The sequence below is a fragment of the Malus sylvestris genome, chromosome 15 (genome assembly GCF_916048215.2).
Source record: "Malus sylvestris chromosome 15, drMalSylv7.2, whole genome shotgun sequence".
NCBI classification, from domain to species: Eukaryota; Viridiplantae; Streptophyta; class Magnoliopsida; order Rosales; family Rosaceae; genus Malus; species Malus sylvestris.
This window is the reverse complement of record NC_062274.1, coordinates 16969166-16991675: the sequence shown is the minus strand read 5'-3', so window position 1 is coordinate 16991675 and position 22510 is coordinate 16969166. Positions and strand designations below refer to the sequence as shown.

Sequence of the window (22510 nt, the reverse complement as noted above, 5' to 3'; positions counted from 1 at the left end):
GTAATTAAAAAACACTAAACTATTAATCGGACAAAGGGGCACTAAATTCTTGGTGTCCTTTTGCACTGTCTAAGATCTTATTGAAACTCAGTCCTCAATGTACATAATACTTGTAATCAAAGGAATTGAAAGGGGTAGAGACTAGAGAGGAAGAAAAACTGAGTTTATGCATTTAAATTAATCAATTTACAATCAACATAAATACATTCAAAATTTGTATAAACGTTTCTAAAAGCACAGCATCGTGTTTCCACCAGCTCTCACAAATCTCAGTATCTCAGAGTTGAGATTTTTCTCCTTCCACTGAGCATTCTTCATCAAACTCATCCATACCAAGTGCTATTCAATCGAACAATCGAAAACTTCCCCGAGATGAATTCTAACACATCCTACATTTTTATTTTTGTTTTGATGAGATTTGTGGCGACTTCATTCGCACCTCCCGCTACCAAATGCGACGAAAATTTCAAGTTAATGTCATGAGTCCTAAGATGCCTACTTGCAGCATACACAGAAACAATCACCGCCACGTGGGAGGAAGTTCTGCAGTGGATGATCTGACATAGCGGAGATGAACTTCTTGAGGCAGCAGGTGATATTTTATACCAAGATCTTCGAGTATTTTCTTCAGCTATAAGACCAAATCGGATCTCCGATTGGTCTTGTCGCCATAGTTCTGAAAGTTTATGGTATGTGTAACATAAAGAGCCATTTTCATTCTGTTAACGTCCTCAATATCCTTAACCACCACGCTATGGCCAGGGAGCCAGTGCTGAGTCTTGCTGTCCAAGTACCTGAAATATTCAGTTCTCTTCAGCAACTCATTTCTATCGATCAGAGGTGCGCTTATGCCAGTGGATGTTCATGTAACAGCAATGCAAAATCACAGGTAAACAGATCCCGTACCAAAAGAGAAGCAAAACGAAAAAAAGAAGCTATATAACCACCAAAAGATGCAAAACAGATGAATAAAAAGTTATACTGGGATACCAGAATCACCCAAACAGAACAATTTTATTGATGAATCCAATTGAGAATCCTAGCTAGCAGCTTTTAAACTCTATCTGTTCCAAGGACCCTAAACTCTAATGTTGCAGGTCATGACAATGCGAGCAATAGCGCCACCTGGTTCAAATAATTTGCTAAATTCCACAGACAACGCAACATGCCTTTATAAGTTGGTTTTGTTAGCAGAGAGAGCCTCTATATATAGATGCAATTTGAATCCAATAAATAATTGAGAAGTAGAACAAGTTGAAGCCAACATACTCATTTATTCTGGCTTTCAGAGCCACAATAGTCTCAACCGTAGTAGAAGTTGCTGATGGGTTTACTAGCCAGTACTGAATTTGGATAGAAAACTTTCTCGTTGTCAGATCTTAAGAAAACCGTTGTCAATATTTCATCTCTTCAACAATAAGCTGTCAGGTTTCAATATGTCAAGTAAAGTTGTTTTAGAAGAAGTAAAAAGTTAACTGAAGAAAGAGGATTTCGAAGTTTCCCGTTCTCCCTCAACAACACAACGGTCCCCTACATCAAAAGGGTGCATCACAAAGACGAATATGATCGCTTCAAACACGGTTTTAGCAGTATTACCAAATACAAACACCACTAGTAAAATCTGAGATATATAAAATCCAGTATGTTTGTCGTAAAAAATCCCATTAGAAGTAGCCACACGGTAATGATCACCAGAAGCAAAACTCCTGAGGCAAGCCTATTCAGCTTCTCTATTGCTGTTTTAGTGTCATTTAAGGAACGTGCCAGCGATTTTCGTTCAAGGTAGACACTCACCTGAAAGCAACAATAATGTTAAGAGCCCTTCATTTTAAATCGAATGTTGCTGAAAAAAACTTGAAAATTGAAATCCAACGGTTACAACATGTAGAATTAAGATCCTATCAACGGTAGTTTTGAAGACTTATTTGTGTGACAGCGGCATATGGTAGCTTATACATTGTAGCCTTTTCAGTGCAGAAGTGTCAGGTAAATTCGAAATGCAACTTTTGCGCAGATGTGCATAGAATGAAAGAATAAAAAATTTCAGATAAAACAAAACAATTAGAATTTACCAGCAAGTTCTTCAAAGCTTTTCTCTTGATCTTGCCAGTTTCTGCTACCCCGTCAAAGAGAGGTAAAACAATGCCGACCTCCTCCTTTTTCATGAAGCGCAAGAGGTCATCTTCCTCAATGTACCTAGTCCATTACCATTAAAAAATAGTGAGAAATTAAAGATAAATAAGTCATCAAAAAGTTCGGCTGAACTTTTCGAAAAATAAAAAATGAAATTCTTACTTGTTGCTACGCTTGGTGACATTCAGGAAAATATCATAAGCCACAGCCTTTGCTTCCCACTCACTAGTAATCTCCTTACCTTTCTGCTCAGTCTCCTCATCATCAAGACTATCTAGTGTGTTGGAGATGGTAGATGACCCCGATCTCCTTACTACATTAACCAACACTTTCAGGGTCCAGGCAGAAATTTTCTTCCGGTTCATCTTTTTGGGCTTTTCTACATCAATCACCTCCACTTTGGCCCCTTCCTTCCCCTCCTTTTTCCCCCCTTCAAACGTTTGAAACTCAACTGACCGCTACTTGGGATCCTCCAACTCTTTCTGCCATTTCCATCAGTGGAGGCCCCGAAAGGGTGCGGAGAACATACTGATGAAATATCGATTCTTGAATGCGATCAAAGAATCTATTGCATTGGAACGAAGAAGCTACTACTTTGACAGACAAATTCTTCACCAGCCATATGGCCGCAACAATTAGGCACGAAGCCAGACCTTGTGCAACATAACCTAGGATCCTACAGGTTTTTCTAGACCTCTTCACTCCGCGGTCAAACAACAAACTCCAAGCCAGAAGAACCAAACCCAACCAAATAAAAATCTGTACACTTCTCTTCAACCCGTAAACAAAATACAAAACATTCTTCTTAAGCAAAAAGTTGAACTCAATCACGAAAATCAGAACATTGATAAACCATTCTGTGACCAATCTACCACACAAAACAACCAACACCAAGACACCCCATTTCCACAATTCCAACCCCCAATACATCTTTTTTTTCAACTTAGGAGCAGTTAAGCAAGCAATCAAAAACACAACAATGCAAACAAATGCAATCAACTCAATTAATGCCAACTTTTTCATCTTCTTACCGGACTTCTCACGCACCTTAAGCTTTGCAGTCTTATAAACCTCCTCATCATCTTCCTCCTCGCCGCCGTCGATCTGTTAGACCAAGTCAGCGTGAGACTCTTGTTGTGCTAGGATAACACCAAGCCTTATGGAACCAACTCAAGCTAACCCACAACAAATATATCAAATGGAATGCAAGAACAAAAATATAAAAGAATACCAAGATTTTAACGAGGTTTGTCAACAGTTAGTGTAACTGGAGTACGTCCTCGGAGCAGTAAGAGCTCACCCAATAATCCACTATCAACCAAATGGGAGTTTACAAAGTGTTGACAATCTCACAACCCAAATAACCTAATACACCCAACAATTCTCACACAACACATAAACAAATAGAGAAAGAAATATAATGTATAATTTTTTCTCTATACATATAGCTCAAAGCTATTACAACAACTATGATGGATAATTGCTAACCAAAAAAGAAGAGCACTTTCTTCTTCTCTTCAACGAAGGGTTGCTGCACCCTTTCTATTTTTTCTGATGCTCTGCAGCTTGCTCTGGTTTTCTCAACAGCTCTCTTCTCTCTCTACTCCAAAACGAAATGAGCTTTTTTTCTCACACTTAGTGCCCCAACCGAAACCCCCTTATTCTTTTCTTTAAAAAAAGCCAAAGAGACATCATCATTTTCTTTTCCCCAAAACAAGGAAGAAACATAATCATGTTGTCCTTTTTTTTCTTTTGATTTGTTTAATAGCCAAAAGCTTTTTTGTTTTGTTCTCCACTTGGCCACTTGGCCACTTATTCAATAATCTCCACCTTGGCCAAGTTCCGAAAAACGCCATGATAAGCCAACCAACACAATTAACACACAACATCACTCCCAAACATTAGCAAGAGAACAACTTATGCCGAGCCAAATGCTCCAAAACTCCTACTGCTCAACGCCTTCTTTATATAGGCAAAATGTGAGCCAAGTTCAAGCAATGAACAAACTTGGCTACACCAACAACCTTAGTCAACATATTAGCGGGGTTGTCTTTAGTTGGAATCTTCTGGAGAATGATTTCCCCTTCACCAACAATTTCACGAACAAAGTGATAACGCACATCTATGTGCTTGGTCCTCGCATGATGAACATGATACTTAGCCAAATAAATGGCACTCTGACTATCACAATGTACCTCCACCTGCTTCTGATCAACCCCCAAATCTCTAATCAGCCCATGTATCCAAATGGCCTCCTTTATAGCTTCAGCAACTGCCATATATTCAGCCTCTGTAGTAGACAAGGCAACAGACGACTGCAAAATGGACCTCCAACAAACTGGCCCTTTAGCCATAGTAAACACATAGCCTGTAGTAGACTTCCTTCCATCCAGATCACATGCATAATCTGAATCAACATAACCAACTGCAAAATGACCAATACCAGAGTCCTCTCTCTCAAAACATAAACCAACATCTCGAGTACCATGGAGATACCTCAATATCCACTTAGCTGCTTGCCAATGCTCTTTACCTGGATTATGCATATATCAACTCACCATGCCAACTGCATGAGCAATATCCGGTCTAGAGCATACCATTGCATACATCAAGCTACCAACCAAATTTGCATATGGTATATTTTTCATTTTCAGTTTCTCTTTATCAGTTTTAGGACATTGTAGAGAACTCAATTTAAAATGAGGAGCCAAAGAGGTACTAACCGGTTTTGTTGAATCATGAACTCCAAACTTCCGAATCAACTTCTCAAGGTATTGTCTTTGATTCAAACTGACCAAACCCTTCTCTCTATCTCTAGTGATCTCCATGCCAAGGATCTTCTTCGCTTCACCAAGATCCTTCATCTCAAACTCATTCTTCATTTGCTTCTTCAATTTTTCAATCTCTTCAACATTCTTTGAGGCAATCAACATATCATCAACATATATCAACAAATAAATGAAAGACCCATCTTGCAACTTCTTGAAGTACACACAATGATCATATTGACTTCTAAAATAATTTTGGCCTCTCATAAATTTATCAAACCTTAAATACCATTGCCTTGGAGATTGCTTCAAGCCATAAAGTGATTTCTTCAATTTGCAAAACAAATTCTCCTTCCCTTTCACTATATACCCATCCAGTTGACACATATAAATCTCTTCATTCAAATCACCATGTAGGAAAACCGTCTTCACATCAAGTTGCACAAGCTCAAGATCATACTGTGCAATAAGAGCTAACATAATGCGAATTGAGGAGTGCTTCACAACCGGAGAAAAGATTTCATTGTGGTCAATACCTCCTTTTGTGCATACCCTTTAGCAACTAATCTTGCTTTGAATCTCACATTGCTTTTCTCATTAGCATCTTCCTTCTTGGCATACACTCATTTGCAACCGATAGCTTTCTTGCCCTTAGGCAATTTAGCTAACTCCCAAGTCTTATTCTTCAAGAGAGAATTCATCTCATCACCCATGACATTGCACCACCTCTCATTCTCCTCACTTTCAATGGCTTCCTCGAAATTGGATGGAATATCATCAATGATAATAGGAAGAGCAAAAGCAACATAGTCACTATACCGTGCTGGCTTGGTAATTTGTCTCTTTCCTCTGTTCTTGGCAATAGACTCTTGAGGTGAAACTTGCTCTTCAACTTGAATAGAATCTTCAAGTTCAATTTCTTCAACATCCTCATAGTCTCCAACTTCTTCACTTGTAGTGGCTTCAACATCAGCGAAAATAGGATTTGAAGTACCAGAGGCAACTTTCTCAAGCTCCACCTGTTGGACATCTTTCACATTCTTCTCAGAGACTTTGTACATACTTTCTTCATCAAGTGTCACATCTCTGCTGATTACAAGTTTTTTCATCTCTGAGCACCACAACCTGTAACCTTTGACACCACTACTAAAACCAAGAAAGATAACCTTTTTGGCTCTAGGATCAAGTTTATTTTCAGTCACATGAAAATAAGCAGGTGAACCAAAAATACAGATATAGTCATAATCAGAAAAAGGTTTTCCAGTCCATACCTCCATTGGTGTCTTACCCTGAATAGCAGCTGAGGGTAACCGGTTGATGATGTGACATGCATAATTAACTGCCTCTGCCCAAAATGACTTGCTTAAACCCGACTGAGACAACATACATCTAACCTTCTCAAGCAAGGTTCGATTCAATCTTTCTGCAACTCCATTTTGTTGTGGAGTTCCCTTGACACTGAAATGTCTTACAATCCCTTCTTCTTTGCAAACTTTCAAGAAAGGGTCAGATGTGTATTCACCACCATTATCCGATCTCAAAATCTTAATCTTTCTCCCAGTCTGGTTCTCAACCATTTTCTTCCAACCCAAGAAAATGCTTAATACCTCACTCTTGTGCTTCATAGTGTAGACCCAAGATCTTCTTGAATAATCATCAACAAAGGTCACGAACCAATGTCTACCACTCAAAGAGGGAGTCTTGGTAGGACCCCAAACATCCGAATGCACATAATCAAGAATGCCCTTCGTCTGATGTACAGCAGTACCAAACTTCACTCTAGTTTACTTCCCCAAGACACAATGCTCGCAGAAATCAAGCTTACAAGTCGTGGCACCTTTTAGAAGACCTTGTTTCACAAGCCCTTGTAGAGCTTTCTCACCGGCATGACCTAATCTCATATGCCACAGTCTAGTAGTATCTGAATCAGATGTGCCCATATTTTCTAAGACTACAGACGCTTCACCTGTCACGGTGCTTCCTTGCAATAGATATAAATGACCACATCGAGGAGCTTTCATCACAACAAGTGCACCATAGGTAACTTTCAATGTCTGCCCATCTGAATGAAACCTGAAGCCCTTGGATTCTAAAGTTCCCAAAGAAATAAGATTTTTCTTCAAATTCGGTACATACCGAACACCTGTCAACTCTTTAATCATGCCATCATGCAACTTCAAACGAACTGTACCAATCCTTTTTGTTGTGCAAGGATTGTCATCTCCCATGAACACAACACCACCATTAAACTCTTTTAAGCTTGAAAACCAATCCTTGTGAGGAGTCATATGATGAGTATAACCCGTATCCAACACCCACTTAGTAGCACAATCAAATGATGAGAAAGTGGTTAAAGCAAAATCAGAAAAATCTGTTTCAACCTCAGCAACATTAGCTTCAGAACTTTCTTTGTCTTTGGTCTTCAATCTAGGACAATCTTTCTTCCAATGGCCCTTATTACGACAAAAGGCACATTCATCCATTTCCAAAGGTTTTCTACCTTTAGAGTTTCCTCTAGGTCGAGACTGTGATTTTTTCCTACTAGAAGATGATCTTCTCTCCGATGATCTACCTCTAACAAATAAAGCTTCAGAGGTACTATCATGGTTTTTATCTCTATGCCTCATTTCATAATTCATAAAGGCATTTGACACATCTTCAAATTTCACAGTTTCTTTACCATGCGTAATAGTGGTAACAAAATACTCATAAGAGTCCGGCAAGGAATTCAACAATATTAAGGCCTTATCTTCATCCTTAACATCCTTATCTAAATTTAACAAGTCGGCAATCAACTTATTAAAAGCATCAAGGTGTCTAATCATTTTTGCACCTTCTTTGTATTGGAAGCGGTAGAGCTTTTTCTTCAAGTGTAGTTGATTCTCTGCACTCTTTGTCATATACTTGTCTTCCAATTTTTGCCACAACACACTTGCTAATGTCTTCCGCATCACAAAATACTTTTGAGTTTTTGCAAGGCACAACCGAATTGAAGAGCAAGCCCATAAATTTAATTTCTACCATTCCGGCTTCGACATAGCTTCCGACTTCTCTTCCAAAGCGGCAAGTAGATCTTGTTGAGCCAACACATCTTTGACCTCACATTGCCACATCCCGAAGTTGTTTGTGCCATCAAACTTTTCCACTTCGAACTTTGCATTTTGCACCGTAGTTCTTGCAAACCCGGAGCTGCTTCCAAAAGGATTCTCATCTTGCCTGTCTGACATCTTTAGCAACTAGACAGTACCCAAGAGCAACCAGTGCTCTGATACCAATTGTTGTGCTAGGATAACACCAAACCTTATGGAACCAACTCAAGCTAACCCACAGGAAATATATCAAATGGAATGCAAGGACAAAAATATAAAAGAACACCAAGATTTTAATGAGGTTCCTCAACAGTCAATGTAACTAGAGTACGTCCTCGGAGCAGTATGAGCTCACCCAATAATCCACTATCAACCAAATGGGAGTTTACAAAGTGTTGGCAATCTCACAACCCAAATAACCCAATACACCCAATAGCTCTCACACAGCACATAAACAAATAGAGAAAGAAATATAATGTATAATTTCTTCTCTATACATATAGCTCAAAGCTATTACAACAACAACTATGATGGATGATTGCTAACAAAAAAAGAAGAGCACTTTCTTCTTCTCTTCAACGAAGGGTTGCTGCACCCTTTCTATTTTTTCTGATGCTCTGCAGCTTGCTCTGCTTTTCTCAGCAGCTCTCTTATCTCTCTACTCCAAAACGAAATGAGCTTTTTTTCTCACACTTAGTGCCCCAACAGAAACCCCCTTATTCTTTTCTTTAAAAAAAAGCCAAAGAGACATCATCATTTTCTTTTCCCCAAAACAAGGAAGAAACATAATCATGTTGTCTTTTTTTTTTTCTTTTGATTTGTTTAATAGCCAAAAGCTTTTTTGTTTTGTTCTCCACTTGGCCAGCCACTTATTCAACAACTCTTGCTTTTGAGACTTCAGGCAGTTGTGATCACTCTAAACTCTTATCCATGCAGAGTTAGCTTAGGTTACAACTCTTTCAAATGTTTGTTGTTTCTGGGATATATATCCTTTGTATAGTTTGTTGTAATCTTTGAAGTTTTGAATAGCCTTGTAAATAGGGATTGCTTTCCCTGATGTAATCTGAAATGGAATATAAATACATGCGGCCTCTCTTTGAAAAGGTATGCAATTGAAGTGAACTCTAAAGCGTTCTTAAGTTTTACACGATCAACGGTGTTCGTGGGGTTATCGGGGCGGACCTCAGAGCGTCTCTCGGTGTTGTGCATGCGATTTTGGAGCTTGGCGATGCCACGTTGGGGGAATGTAGCAGTTGACTTCAAGTGGGGAATTTCGTTAGTCACCTTCTGTTCACCAGGAACAACTGGCTTGGGCTTCGAGAACGCCGACCGCGAAAGCGGAGCTCGCAGGGAAGCGGGCTCGGTTGGGATTTTGGGTGGCTTCCCCTGCCGCGGCGTATGACTCATCCTTGGGATTTCTGGCGCAGCAGAGTCGGAGACTCTGAGGCTCTGAAGCTCCGTCAGCTCAAGATTCAAGTCTCTGATTTCGTTGTTGTAACTTGTGTTCTCTTCGCCGACCGAATCCGAAAAACGACATCCTTTGCTCCTTTCTTCTCCCCCACGCCTTTTCCGCCTTCCATTGTCACTATTCTCCGCCACTGTAGGAGAAGATTCAAGCTTTAGATACTCGTTTGGACAGTGAGCAAAACATGGAAATACCCTTTGAATTTTCCGGGAAAGTTTTGAACATTCTTGAGAATCTTTGCAATGTTGCCCCCAGAGAGAGAGAGCTTGAAACAATTTTGCAGCACGGTGCTGTGCAATGTAAGTTTTAGAGAGAGGAAGAGAGATTTAGTAGGATTTTATGGAAAAGAGTGAGAAAAATAGAAAGGTAAATCCAGAAGACAAATCCTGACTTTATGAATGTGTAGAGTTGTTTTGGCGCTGGAAAATATTGACCGACTCCGACTGACAGAGGGGGAGAGAACTCTCGGAGAAGAAGAGACTTCCATCGTGTTTGTTCTCACCCGCCAAATATTAAGGTCTTTCAAAAAAAAAAAAACACAAAAACACATTTGTCAGAAATTAATACGTCTCTTGTGCATGTGGAAGACAGTGGGCATGCTGAATTGAGACAGCCCCAAGTGGTCGGCCTCCTGATTGAGACCACGGAAAGTGGGCCGTCTGATGCTGCCAGCCCTCGTGGGCTTCTCCCTCCTCCTGCCGCCTGTCCAAATGGGCTCAAATGACAATCCCCCTCACACTCCTTCAGCACCTGTCAATGATTTAACGGATATTTTAAGGTAAGTGCTCACCCAGAAATTAGTAAATCACTTTATGTGTTACCTTTTAGAATTGAGGAAAATTGTCAGACAGGTACTCTCCAAAAGAGCTCTATTGTAAAATATGTCTCCACTCATCGATTCTCGCTGAAATACTGTGCAATTGTTCAACATATGGACATTGGAAAAAGTTTAAAATGAAAGATCTAGGGGGACTTAAAAGTATTTTTTAGGTAGTCAAGTTGCTAGGTCTTGAGAAGAGATATACTTGTCACAACGAAAATAGGGGTTGGATTTGCTATCTGAAACTGGTATGTTGGTTGGCATGTAAATCGGTGGACACTCCAATTGTATAGAATCATCATCCTGCAATCTATCAAGATCAAGTCCCGATAAATAAGGAGAGGTATCAAAGGTTAGTGGGAAAATTGATTTATTTGTCACTCACTAGGCCAAACATTGCTTATGTGGTAAGTGTGGTGAGTCAATTTATGCATGCACCAAGTGAGGATCAAATGTCAGTGGTAATGCGGATCTTGAGTTATTTAAAGGGAGCTCTGGGAAAAGGTCTTATGTACAACAAGCATGGACATATGGAGGTGGTATGATATACTGATGCAGATTGGGCTGAGTATATTACTGATAGACGGCCTACATCATGATATTTTATGTTCACAGCTAGTAATCTGATTACCTGGAGAAGTAAGAAACAGAATGTGATGGCAAGGTCATCAGTAGAAGCAGAATACAGGGGAATGGCTCTAAATTATTGACCGGAAAGTATAAGCTGTATTATTTTTGAGGTTGTTCATTTTTCATTTGCTACTAGCCTATTAAGGGTGGAGTGTGCTCTACAAAATCCGCGAGCTTAGGCATGCTTTTAATCTGACACCAATAAAAAGGTGATATAAATCACTCACGCTCTCAACTTATTCATCAACACTAAACCACTTTAGCTCTTGTTTCAACTTGGTCAATACTTTAACATTATGCTTAGTTATAAGCTAAACGCAACAACTAATCACTTTAACCTTATGTTTTAATATTGAAACTCAGTCCTCAATGTACATATTGCTTCTCATCAAAGGAATTGAAAAGGGTAGAGAGGAAGAAAACTCTGAGTTCATGCATTGAAATTAATCAATTTTACAATTAACATAAATACATTCAAAATTTGTATAAACATTTCTAAAAGTACAACATCGTGTCTCTACCAACTATTGTAATGTTAGGAATGTCGGTACTACAAGATAGAGAATGCACAAGGTAAAGTAGAAAATGAACACCAAGAATTTATGCCTATGTCCACGAAACAAGGATCAATCTTCACTGTATGAAAAAGATGAGTACAACAAGAGTAGTCTTACCAAGCCAAAGACAAGGCTTGATGGATACAAGAAAGTATGACACACGCTTTCTATTACTCTAAACTTCACTCACAATGTGTAGTGGAACACTCTCACTCTCACTCTCACTCTTGGAGTGGAACTCTAGCTTTGGACTTGATCTTTTACTACTCACACTTGGTTCTTAATTGGTTACTTCACTACAACATCACACCATATTTATAGGTGAGGGTTTGGCATTCTACTAGTTTCTAGTGTGTTCTTCAAACCTCTAGCATAGATAATTCTAGACTAGTCACAAAATTGTAGCTTCTAGATCTTTCCATTTGCAACCAAGGAAGCTAGTACTCTCTAGCTTCTTCCATCAACTTAATAACATGCTAGAATTGTCTAGCATGCTCCAGCCACATCTTTTGCTTACTAGAATAATCTAGAACACTGATCATGGGCTGGACCATATACCAACACGTAAATCTCAGTATCTCAGCGTTTCCTACATTTTTATTTTTGTTCTGATGAGATTTGTGGCAACTTCATTCACGCCTCCCCATAGCAAATGCGACGAAAATTTCAAGTTAATGACATGAGTCAGAAGATGCGTATTTGCAACAGACGCTAGGCACTACTTGGGCGGTAGGTTAGGGCCTAGCAGCTAGGTAGATAGGCGGGGTCTAGTCATGTGCCTAGGCGGATTTAATTAAATCTATTATATTTCGTGTAAATAAGTGTCTGTTTATATTAAAAATATATATGATTTCATCATGAACTACAAAATAGAATGACATATATATGAGCTATTGGAACATAATAAAAACACAGGGAACAAATATTTAATGTGTGTTCCTTTAAGTATCAAGAAGTCTTTTCCAATTTATTGAAAAAATAAAATGCAAAATGAAAGTTATCTATTTTCTGTCTAAGTGAGTCACAACCTAGGCGGGTGTCTAGATGGGTTTGGACGAGCTAGGCAGGTGCTTAGGCGATTTAGGCGGGCGCCTCAGCAGGTTTAGGCGGGCGCCTCAGTAAGTCTAAGAACCCTTTCTTTATTTCCAAACGTCTAGGCATTAATTAGGACGGTGGTCAACCGCCTAGCCGGCGCTAGGCGGGGATTTTTAGAACAGTGAGCATACACAGAAACAATCACCGCCATGTGGGTGGAAGTTCTGCAGCCGATGATCCGACATAGCGGAGATGAACTTCTTGATGCGGGAGGTGATATTTTATACCAAGATCTTCAAATATTTTCTTCAGCTCAAAGACCAAATCTGATCTCCGACTGGTCTTGTCGCCATAGTTCTGAAAGTTAATGGTATGTGTAACATAAAGAGCCATTTTCATTTTGTTAACGTCCTCAATATCCTTAACCACCACGCTATGCGCAGGACGCCAGTGCTGAGTCTTGCTGTCCAAGTACCTGAAAATATTCAATTTTCTTCAACAAAAGATGCAAGACAGATGAATAAAAAGTTATACTAGGATAGCAGAATTACCCAAACAGAAGAATTTTATACGAATCCAATCGAGGATCCTAGCTAGCAGTATTACAAGTTGAAGTCAACATACTCTTTTATTCTGGCTTTTAGAGCCACAATGGTCTCAATCTTTGTAGAAACGTCAATAGAAAAATCAACAGAATCACCCATCTCCGGGCTCCTATAGAAGTTGCTGATGGGTTTACTAGCCAGTACTGAATTTGGATAGTAAACTTTCTCGTTGTCAGATCTTAAGAAGACTGTTGTCAATATGTTCATCTCTTCAACAATAAGCTGTCAAGTTTCAATACGTCAAGTAAAGTTCTTTTAGTAGAAGTAAAAAGTTATTTGAAGAACGAGGGTTTTGAAGTTACCTGTACTCCTTCAATGACACAACGGTCCCCTACATCAAAAGGGTGCATCACAAAGACGAATATGATCGCTTCAAACACAGTTTTTGCAGTATTACCAAATACAAACGCCAGCATTAAAAGCTGAGATGCTATAAGGACTAGCATGTTTGTCGTAAACAATCCCATCAGAAGTAGCCACACGATAATGATCACCAGAAGCAAAAACCCTGAGGCAAGCCTATTCAGCTCCTCAATTGCTGTTTTAGTGTCATTTAAGGAATGCGCCAGTGATTTGCGCTCAAGGTAAACATTCACCTGAAAACAATAATAATGTTAAGAGCCCTTCATTTTAAATCGAATGTTGCTGGCTGAAAAAGACTTGAAAATTGAAATCCAACGGTTACAACATGCAGAATTAAGATCCTATCAACGGTAGTTTTGAAGACTTATAACTACGTGTGACAGCGGGATATCACGAGAAGTATGCAAAGTGTAGTTTGAGGTAGCATTATACATTGTAGATTTCTCAGTGCATAAGTGTCATGTAAACTCAACCTGCAACTTTTGCGCAGATGGGTGCATAGCATCCAAGAATAAAAAGTTTCAGATAAAAAAAGAACCAATTAGAATTTACCAGCCAGTTCTTCAAAGCTTTTCTCTTGATCTTGCCAGTTTCCGCTGCCCCTTCAAACAGAGGTAAAACAATGTCGACCTCCTCCTTTTTCATGAAGCGCAAGAGGTCATCTTCCTCAATGTACCTAGTCCATTACCATTAAAAATAGTGAGAAATTAAAGATAAAGAAGTCATCAAAAGGTTTGGATGAACGTTTTGAAAAATAAAAAATGAAATTCTTACTTGTTGCTACGCTTGGTGACATTCAGGAAAATATCATAAGCCGCAGCCTTTGCTTCCCACTCACTAGTAATCTCCTTACCTTTCTGCTCACTCTCCTCATCGTCAAGACTCTCAAGTGTGTTGGAGATGGTAGATAACCCCGAACTCCTTACTACATTAATCAACCCTTTCAAGGTCCAAGCAGAAATTTTCTCTTGGTTCATCTTTTTGAGCTTTTCTACATCAATCACCTCCTCTTTGGCCCCTTCATTCCCCTCCTTTTTCCCTCCCTTCAAATTTTTGAAACTCAACCGACCGCTACTTGGGGCCCTCCCGACACTTTCTGCCATTTCCATCAGTGGAGGCCCGGAAAGGGTGCGGAGAACATACTGATGAAAGATTGATTCTTGAATCCGATCAAAGAATCTATTGCATTGGAATGAAGAAGCTACTACTTTGACAAACAAATTCTTCACCAGCCATATGGCCGCTCCAATTAGGCACGAAGCCAGACCCCGTGTAACATAACCTAGGATCCTAGAGGTTTTCCTTGACCTCTTCACTCCGTTGTCGAACAACAAACCCCATGCCAGAAGAACCAAACCCAACCAAATAAAAATCTGTACACTTCTCTTCAACCCGTAAACAAAATACAAAACATTCTTCTTAAGCAAAAAGTTCAACTCAATCACGAAAACCAGAACATTGATAAACCATTCTGTGACCAATCTACCACACAAAACAACCAACACCAAGACACACCATTTCCACAATTCCAACCCCAAATACATCTTATTTTCCAACGTAGGTACAGTTAAGCCAGCAATAAAAAACACAACAATGCAAACAAATGCAACCAACTCAATCAATGACAACTTTTTTATCTTCTTACCGGACTTCGCACACACCTTTAGCTTTGCAGTCTTATAAACCTCCTCATCATCGTCCTCCTCGCCGCCGTCGACCAACGGTGTTCTTGGGGTTATCGGGGCGGACCTCAGATCTCTCGGTGTTGTGCCTGCGATTTTGGAGCTTGGCGATGCCACATTGGAAGAATTAGCAGTTGACTTCAACTGAGGAAACGGCTCAACGAACCTCGACTTGGGTTTCGAGAACACCGACCGCGAAAACGGAGGTCGCAGGGGTTCGGTTGGGATTTTCGGCGGCTTCCACGGCGGCAGCGTACGACTCGGCCTTGGGATTTCTGGCGAAGAAGAGCCGGAGACTCTGAGGCACTGAAGCTCCGTCAGCTGAAGATTCAAGTCTCTGGTTTCTTTGTTGTAACTTGTGCGCTCTTCGCCGACCGAAATCTGCAAAACTACATCGTTTGTTCCTTTCTTCTCCCCCACGCCTTTTCCACCTTCCATTGTCACTTTTCTCCGCCACTGATTCAAGCTTTGATACTTATTTGGACAGTGAGCAAAATATGAAAATACCCTTTGAATTTTCTGGGAAAGTTTTGAACTTTCTCGAGAATCTTTGCAATGTTGTCCGGAGACAGACACAGCTCAAAGCAATCTTGGAGCACAGTGCTGTGCAATGTGAGTTTTATAGAGAGAGAGATTTAGTAGGATTCTATGGAAAAGGATTGTGTGAGAAAATTAGAAACAGAGAAGACAAATTTTAACGTTTCTTTATCAATATATAAAGTTGTTTTGGCGCTGGAAATTATTGACCGACTGACGGAGAGAGAGGAGGAGGCTTCCATTTTGTGTTTGTTCTTAATTTCCCGGGTGATATCATTTAAGCTGGGAAATATTAACGAATTTAAACAAATCCAACCGCGTCCAAATAAATAAAAAAAAACATAAAAAAATATAGTGAGTTTTACCGAACTAATTGGAAGGAATAATGCTAGCGACACAAAATTTGTAGACTAAAGATGTGTTGACAGTAAAAATGAACACGTTTATCAACAGTTAAGTAATAATCAATCATCAATTTCCGTGTCATTTAGTTTTTTTTAAATTTTATCTACAAATTTAGTCTTCCTAGAATTATCTAATTGGACATCATTATTTATAGTAGACAAAAAACAAAGTAGAAATATTTAATTTATTCAACTCGAAAACTAAACAAACATATTCAGAGTGTGAAAATTATTTTTTGTAACAAAACTTTTATAAACACAATCGAGCATACATCATTATTCTCAATTATACAATTAATCGCATTTATAGAGAAATTAATGTAACAACTGATGATTTGTTACTTTAGCAAATACTAGTATGTTTTTTGTTAGTTTTCCTTTTATAGTAATTGTTAGGTTATTATATGATGAATAATACTCACGTTCACCGCATTGGGAAATGCACATATTTTACTTTTGATGAATAATGTACTTTTATCGTATAAACGTCATAATCAAATCGTTCATTTTTTTAATCTTCATTTAAAAGTCATTTCTATTAAAAAATTATTCAAATAGAAAAATCGTTTAATCATCCAAATGTATTAAGTAAATAGACGGTTTATCATGAATATGTTATTTGATACTCACACTATTAATATGTTCATACATTTGAATTACTTAATGATCTAAAGATTAAGAATTGAACAGTTCAAATCATGAAATTTATCTGATGAATATATAGTATTCGAAAAAGAAAAACAGAATTATGTACAATTCTATGAAGAACGCGAGTATACATGTATGAAAATGAAAGTATAAGTCCATAAGTATATACCGGAACACTCAAATATTTGAAAAATTATCGAAACTTTTTTACATGTGAGTTTACTATTCATCTTTTGCGTTGCATGGGGTGGGCGGGAATGTGGACGGTGCAACCAGTCAAGGAAAAGGTCTTCAAATCAAATTATCCAACATGATATTACAATATGTAACATGTTTTTGGTGCTACCCAGTTATCTCACGTTTGGAGAAGGAGAACGACGAGATTATTAACTTAAATTAAAAGCACGTTGGGGTTTAGGTTTAGGGGTCAACAAATCTCATTTTCCTTCTGGATCAACTCTCTCCATTCAAATTTTTGTTGTCTTTTTTGTTTTGTCCAAGTCAAAGCTTTACGTATTGTTTGATCAGATTATGTGGTGAATATTGAATTGAACGGAAGTTGACGATGGCTCCTCATCTTTCCCAAAAGACTACGGGGTGGTTTGTAAGTAAGGTGCTTAAAAAAAAAAGCACCTATGAAAAAAAGTTGTGAGGGTTTTAGGCATTTGGTAAACTAAAAAAAAAAGGGCTTATTTTGGAAACTGTTGTGAGAATAAGCTGAAATCCAAGGAAAAGCTGAAGCATCTAATTGCAGCTTTGGAAAACTGATTTTTTTTCAAAGCACACAGAGCTACAGTGCTCCTTTAATGAAAAGACCCACTATCAGACTGTTTTTTTTCTTCCAAAAACACTTTTACAAAAAAGTTTACCAAACACTCTGCTGATTTATTTCACAGCCGCTTATTCTCACAGCAATTTTTTTTTGAAAGCACATCAATACCAAACCAGCCATTGTGTGTGGGCTGTATGGGTTGCAAGCTGGCTCTTTAATGCAGAGGAAGGCTATGTTGGAATTATATCTAATAATAATTATTATATTATAATAATTTTAAAATTTGAATGAAAAATGTTATATCCGTTTACATCAAACTAGCCTTCATACACGCACTCACGCGCATAAGGTATTTTTTGAAACATGGCGTGCTACCCGTGACTTACACGTTTTAAATGTATTTATATGCCTAAATTGACAAAATGAAAGTCAAATATTTGAAGTAAATGAATAATCTTAGATCATGCTAGAAGAAACTCCTCATAAGCTAATTAAAGCAGCTGAATTCACATAATAAAATCGGTCTCTTTAGAATCCATGTTATTGTTTTCTTTCATGAAGTATTGTAGAATAACGTTAAAAGTAAACAGTTATGACTATCATGGAATATTGCATAATGAAAAAAATAATAAAGATAGTACATGACTGATAAAGAAAAGTACAAATGATAGGTAGGTCGAATACCCAAATTATGGATTGGGTTTACATTTAAATCGAGCGTGGGAGCGTTGGAGACTTTAGATTAAAGATTGGGTTCTAGGAGTGAGTCATCTGCCTTACGTTGGATATTGTTTCCTTGATTGCCTCATAATACACGTGGAACTTAGAGAAGTTCATGCTAATGATATATAGTTGGGAATTTAGGGTTGTGATTACATTTGGCTTTATAACTAGGGGACAAGAGTCAAGACACTCAAGGAAAAGGATCTTCGCCGGATCTTTTTTTTGGGGATTCCGGAAATCTCTTGATCATAACTGTTCATCTTACATCCTGGGGTTATAAGTTATTTAAAATTTAAAATTAAATATAAATAGTACTTAAAAACTGATTGTACGATATACAATAAACGATTACAATCACAGAATTCTGAGAAAAATGATCCATCGAGGATCCTTTTCCGACACTCAAAACCTCAAACGTAAGTACACTGTACTTGGTACTTTTTACTAGGAATTTAGGTTTAGGGTATTGACCAGTCTGGTTTGTGATTGCATTTGGCCTACCTAGTGGACAGGTGGCACGATTTTGGTCCTATTATTTTCGTACCATATCCAAATCTGATTACATGAAACTTATTTTATCAGCCATTTAGGAGTTCTTGAGTTGACCAGCCTGACCCTCAACACTTTTTCACCATAATTGGGTCCTTTGTGTCTTCTGCCTCCACGATCAACAGCATGGGACATGAATATCTACCTTATGCATCGTTCTTTAGACATAAACTAATTAAAATATTTGATTTTCTTTTTGTTAATTTATGTATATAAATACATTTAAAACATTTAAGTCGTGCGTAGCACGCCGTGTCTTCTGCCTCCACGATCAACAGCATGGGACATGAATATTTGCCTTATGCACCGTTCTTTAGACGTAAACTAATTAAAATATTTGCCTTTTTTTTTTATCAATTTACGCATATAAATACATTTAAAACGTGTAAGTCATGTGTAGCACGTTGTGATTCAAAAAATACATTTTACATTAGTATCCGCATGCGAAATACAAATCAATACAAGTGATGAAGTAAAATAAACTTTGGGCATCATGTAATATTTAATCTCCTTTGATATGATTTTAAAGATAAATGTTGACAATTTTGCCTCCGTTAATGCAAAGGAAGGCTACGTTGGAATTATATCTAAATGTTATATCCGTTTACATCAAACTAGCCTTCATGCACACGTTCACGCGTGTGCAGAAGGCATTTTTTGAATATTTACACGTTTTAAACGTATTTATATGCGTAAATTGACAAAAGAAAAGTCAAATATTTGAAGTAAATGAATAATCTTAGATTATGCTGGAAGAAACCCCTCATAAACTAATTAAAGCAACTGAATTCACATAACAAAATTGGTCTCTATAGAATTTACATTAAGAATAGAGAAAATAATATTTAATAAGCAATTGATTGAATCACATTACTGCTAGCGCATTGTGAGAGTAAGCCCACCCCTTCCTCCTTAGTGTAGATAATATTGTTTGTTAAAAAAAAATCGTTTGACAACTAATTTAATCACATTATTTTTTTAATAGTTAATTTTTTGGTACAATTTTTTATTTTTTATTTTTATAATTAGTATCTCACAAAAGGCTAGCAATAATGTGATTCAATTTCTCTATTTTTACACATGTTCAAAACATCTTAAGAGACATGTAATGCCAGTTATAAAAAAAGATCTTTTGCACGTGGATAATAATGTGATTAAATAAGTTGTCAAATGATTGTTTCTTTTTTAACAAACAATATTATTTACACTAAGGGGGAGGGGGTGGGCTTAGTCACACAATGGGCTAGCAATAATGTGATTCAATCAGTTGTTTATTAAATATTATTTTCTCTATTTTTAAATACATTCAAAACATCTTAAGAGGCGTGTAATGTTGGTTATAAAAAAGGTATTTCGCACGCGGATAATAATGTGATTCAAAAAATACCTTCCACATCATTTATCTATATATAAAGCCAATGGAAAATGTGAACAGTGATTTTGGTGTCACCAAGCTTGAACAAAAAAATTTGGACAAAAAACTTCAAAGGCATCCCAAAAAAATGCATCAAATAAGGCAAGGGCATTTTTGTCATTTTAATAGTGTTTTTTTAATAATTAATTTTTTGGTACAATTTTTTTTTTAATTTGACACACCCCGACCTAAATCAAGGCGTGATGGCCGTCACGTAAGGGTAACGTAGTCATGTGCGCAGTGCGGAAGTGACAGTGATATGAAAATGTGAGTAATTAAAAACCAATTAGTTAATTCACACTAGACAAGTAAATAAGTGCGAGTGGAGATGTTTAGAGTAAAGCTACACATAATCAGAGCATAGGTAACCTAAATGCAGTCCAGCATGCTAAGTATTAATTATACAGGACATGAAAGAAAGAAAGTTCCTACATTATTTGAAGTTTGTCAGAACCACCGTAGAATCTTTGTAAGCCACCAACACGAACTTCTACCTAAAGCAAAACAAAAAACATGAGTGGGCAAAAACAAAGCTTTTCAAAACCATTTCTCTTTCCAAAAGTAATAACCCATCACCGTAAAACCCATATAATTTCCCAGAAACCAGTAATACATATGTATTTATGGAAATCAAGCTCGAGAGTAATGAACCAAGTGTATGCCATGTCAAGTATCTCAACAATGAAATAAGTAAGCCATATGGAATAAATCAATGTAAAATGATATGTCAGCCGGAGTCACCTAACGTGACCTGTACGGATGAACCTATAGCTTATCTGCCAAATCATGCACACGAGTCGAAACCATCTAATATGGTATGTACGACAGGTTGGGTGTAAATAGGTACGCTCAAGTGCTACGATCATGTGAAGGCTGTGCGAAGTATCGCAAGTCATCTACGAGTCGGAACCGCCTAATGTGGTCTGTACGATAGGCTGACACCTGCCTTGGATCCAAGGTGAACGTGTGGTGCGGGAGGTGAACGATCATTGAAGGCTAAGCACTGATCTCGAGCGGAGCACTAACACCGGGGTGCAGGATAATGAGCACTAAATGTATCTCAACATAACCATACACACTGCAATCACTACTATCAATATGCACTCACCTAAAACTTACATGGGCGTCCACATCGTCATACAATAATATGCATATCTATACTAATTATATACTAAAATGTAATGCAATTGACATGGCATTTAAAAACGTAAATCCATTTAAAACCATTTATGGGAAAATGGAAAACATATATACGTATATATAGAAAACCAAAAGCTCACTCACTAGTATGTAGCAGGGTCGTAACCCCCGAGTCTCGCCTGGCTACGCTCGTCCTCCGGAAACATCTCACTTATATGTGAAACAACTATTTTAACGTTAATTTTAAGTACATAACCAAAATCGTGTAATAACTTCTCATACGTTGCTCAATTGGGATGTTTGAATATACTATCGTGACCTACTCAACACCATGACCATCCACATATTTTTAGAATAATTTTTCGACATCCCACACGCCGGCCAAGGCACGGCCACATGCGCAGGCACGTGCCTGACTCACTGACGGAATCCCTAACGGCGTTAGGGAATATTCCGTCTAAAAACTAACAGTGTTACCTGACGCCATTAGTATATTACGTCAAAGTTGACAGAATATTCCTTGTCTTCTCCGGTGGCTTTGCCAGAATCCGCCGCCGTCTATATCGCCGGTTTCTGGAAAAACTTCAAACTTCAATATCTCACTCATTTGTCAACCAAAATTCACGAATTTTATATGGATTTGAAGCTCTCAGAGAGTAGAACACAACCTTACCTATTTGAAGTCCAAAATCTAACAGAAACTGGTCAGAAAAATCCTTGGACAAACTGGTAAAACCTGGAAACCCACAGTCGAGCTTATTCCAACGTCCAACCTTAACCAAAGCTAGTCTAAAACACTAAGGGAGTTGCATGGATACCTTTTTAAGCCTCAAAACCAAGTGAAACTTCGGTGATCACGTCAGGGAAACAGGGTACCCTGCCAGAGCTCCTAAGTTCTCGAGTTCCCGTGAACCGTTCTTCGTTCCAAAGGTATCACTAGGATCGTGAGACCACGAGGAACACAATGATGTGAAGTTCGTGTTTGATTAGTGAAGTTTGAGGATGGTTGGGTGTGGTGAGCTACGGGTTGTACGAACAGAGTGTTCGAGAAAGAATGAGAGTGTGAGGGAGGTTTGGCACGTGTATGTGTGTGTAATTGGTCACAGGTTGGCCAATTTAAAATGGCCTCAAGCCCTAATTGGGATGCATTGTTTAGGGCTCAAAAAATTAAGTCCA

General features: G+C 38.2%; 1 protein-coding gene and 1 pseudogene across 4 annotated transcripts; both read right to left on the bottom strand.

Annotated features, from left to right (window-relative positions):
* Positions 1-766: 766 nt before the first annotated feature.
* Positions 767-15835, bottom strand: LOC126602154 (mechanosensitive ion channel protein 10-like). Of its 4 annotated transcripts, XM_050268987.1 has the most exons (6): positions 15431-15834; positions 14240-15346; positions 14018-14141; positions 13405-13698; positions 13122-13324; positions 11317-12972 (listed from the first exon to the last, which is right to left on the bottom strand). In XM_050268987.1, the coding sequence occupies exons 1-6, from the start codon at positions 15583-15585 to the stop codon at positions 12699-12701; spliced, it is 2157 nt and encodes a 718-aa protein (XP_050124944.1). In that variant the 5' UTR covers positions 15586-15834; the 3' UTR covers positions 11317-12698. The 4 variants fall into 4 exon arrangements, 2 of the variants coding, with proteins under 2 accessions (XP_050124944.1, XP_050124943.1); XR_007615999.1 differs by lacking the exon at positions 11317-12972 and adding an exon at positions 767-794 and having other exon boundaries at positions 13049-13324; positions 14240-15835; XM_050268986.1 differs by having other exon boundaries at positions 14240-15834.
* LOC126602734 (mechanosensitive ion channel protein 10-like) lies at positions 1440-3391 on the bottom strand (annotated as a pseudogene).
* Positions 15836-22510: the final 6675 nt, after the last annotated feature.

Bases quoted from the DNA above. Each gene is read 5' to 3' on its own strand.
- LOC126602154 (XM_050268986.1), bottom strand. From the start codon at position 15,585: ATGGAAGGTGGAAAAGGCGTGGGGGAGAAGAAAGGAACAAACGATGTA. The intron at 13,699-14,017 runs GTAAATTCTAAT...TATTGTTTTCAG, and splicing joins AAGCTTTGAAGAACTGGCTG to GTGAATGTTTACCTTGAGCG. The intron at 13,325-13,404 runs GTAACTTCAAAA...GAAACTTGACAG, and splicing joins GTGTCATTGAAGGAGTACAG to CTTATTGTTGAAGAGATGAA.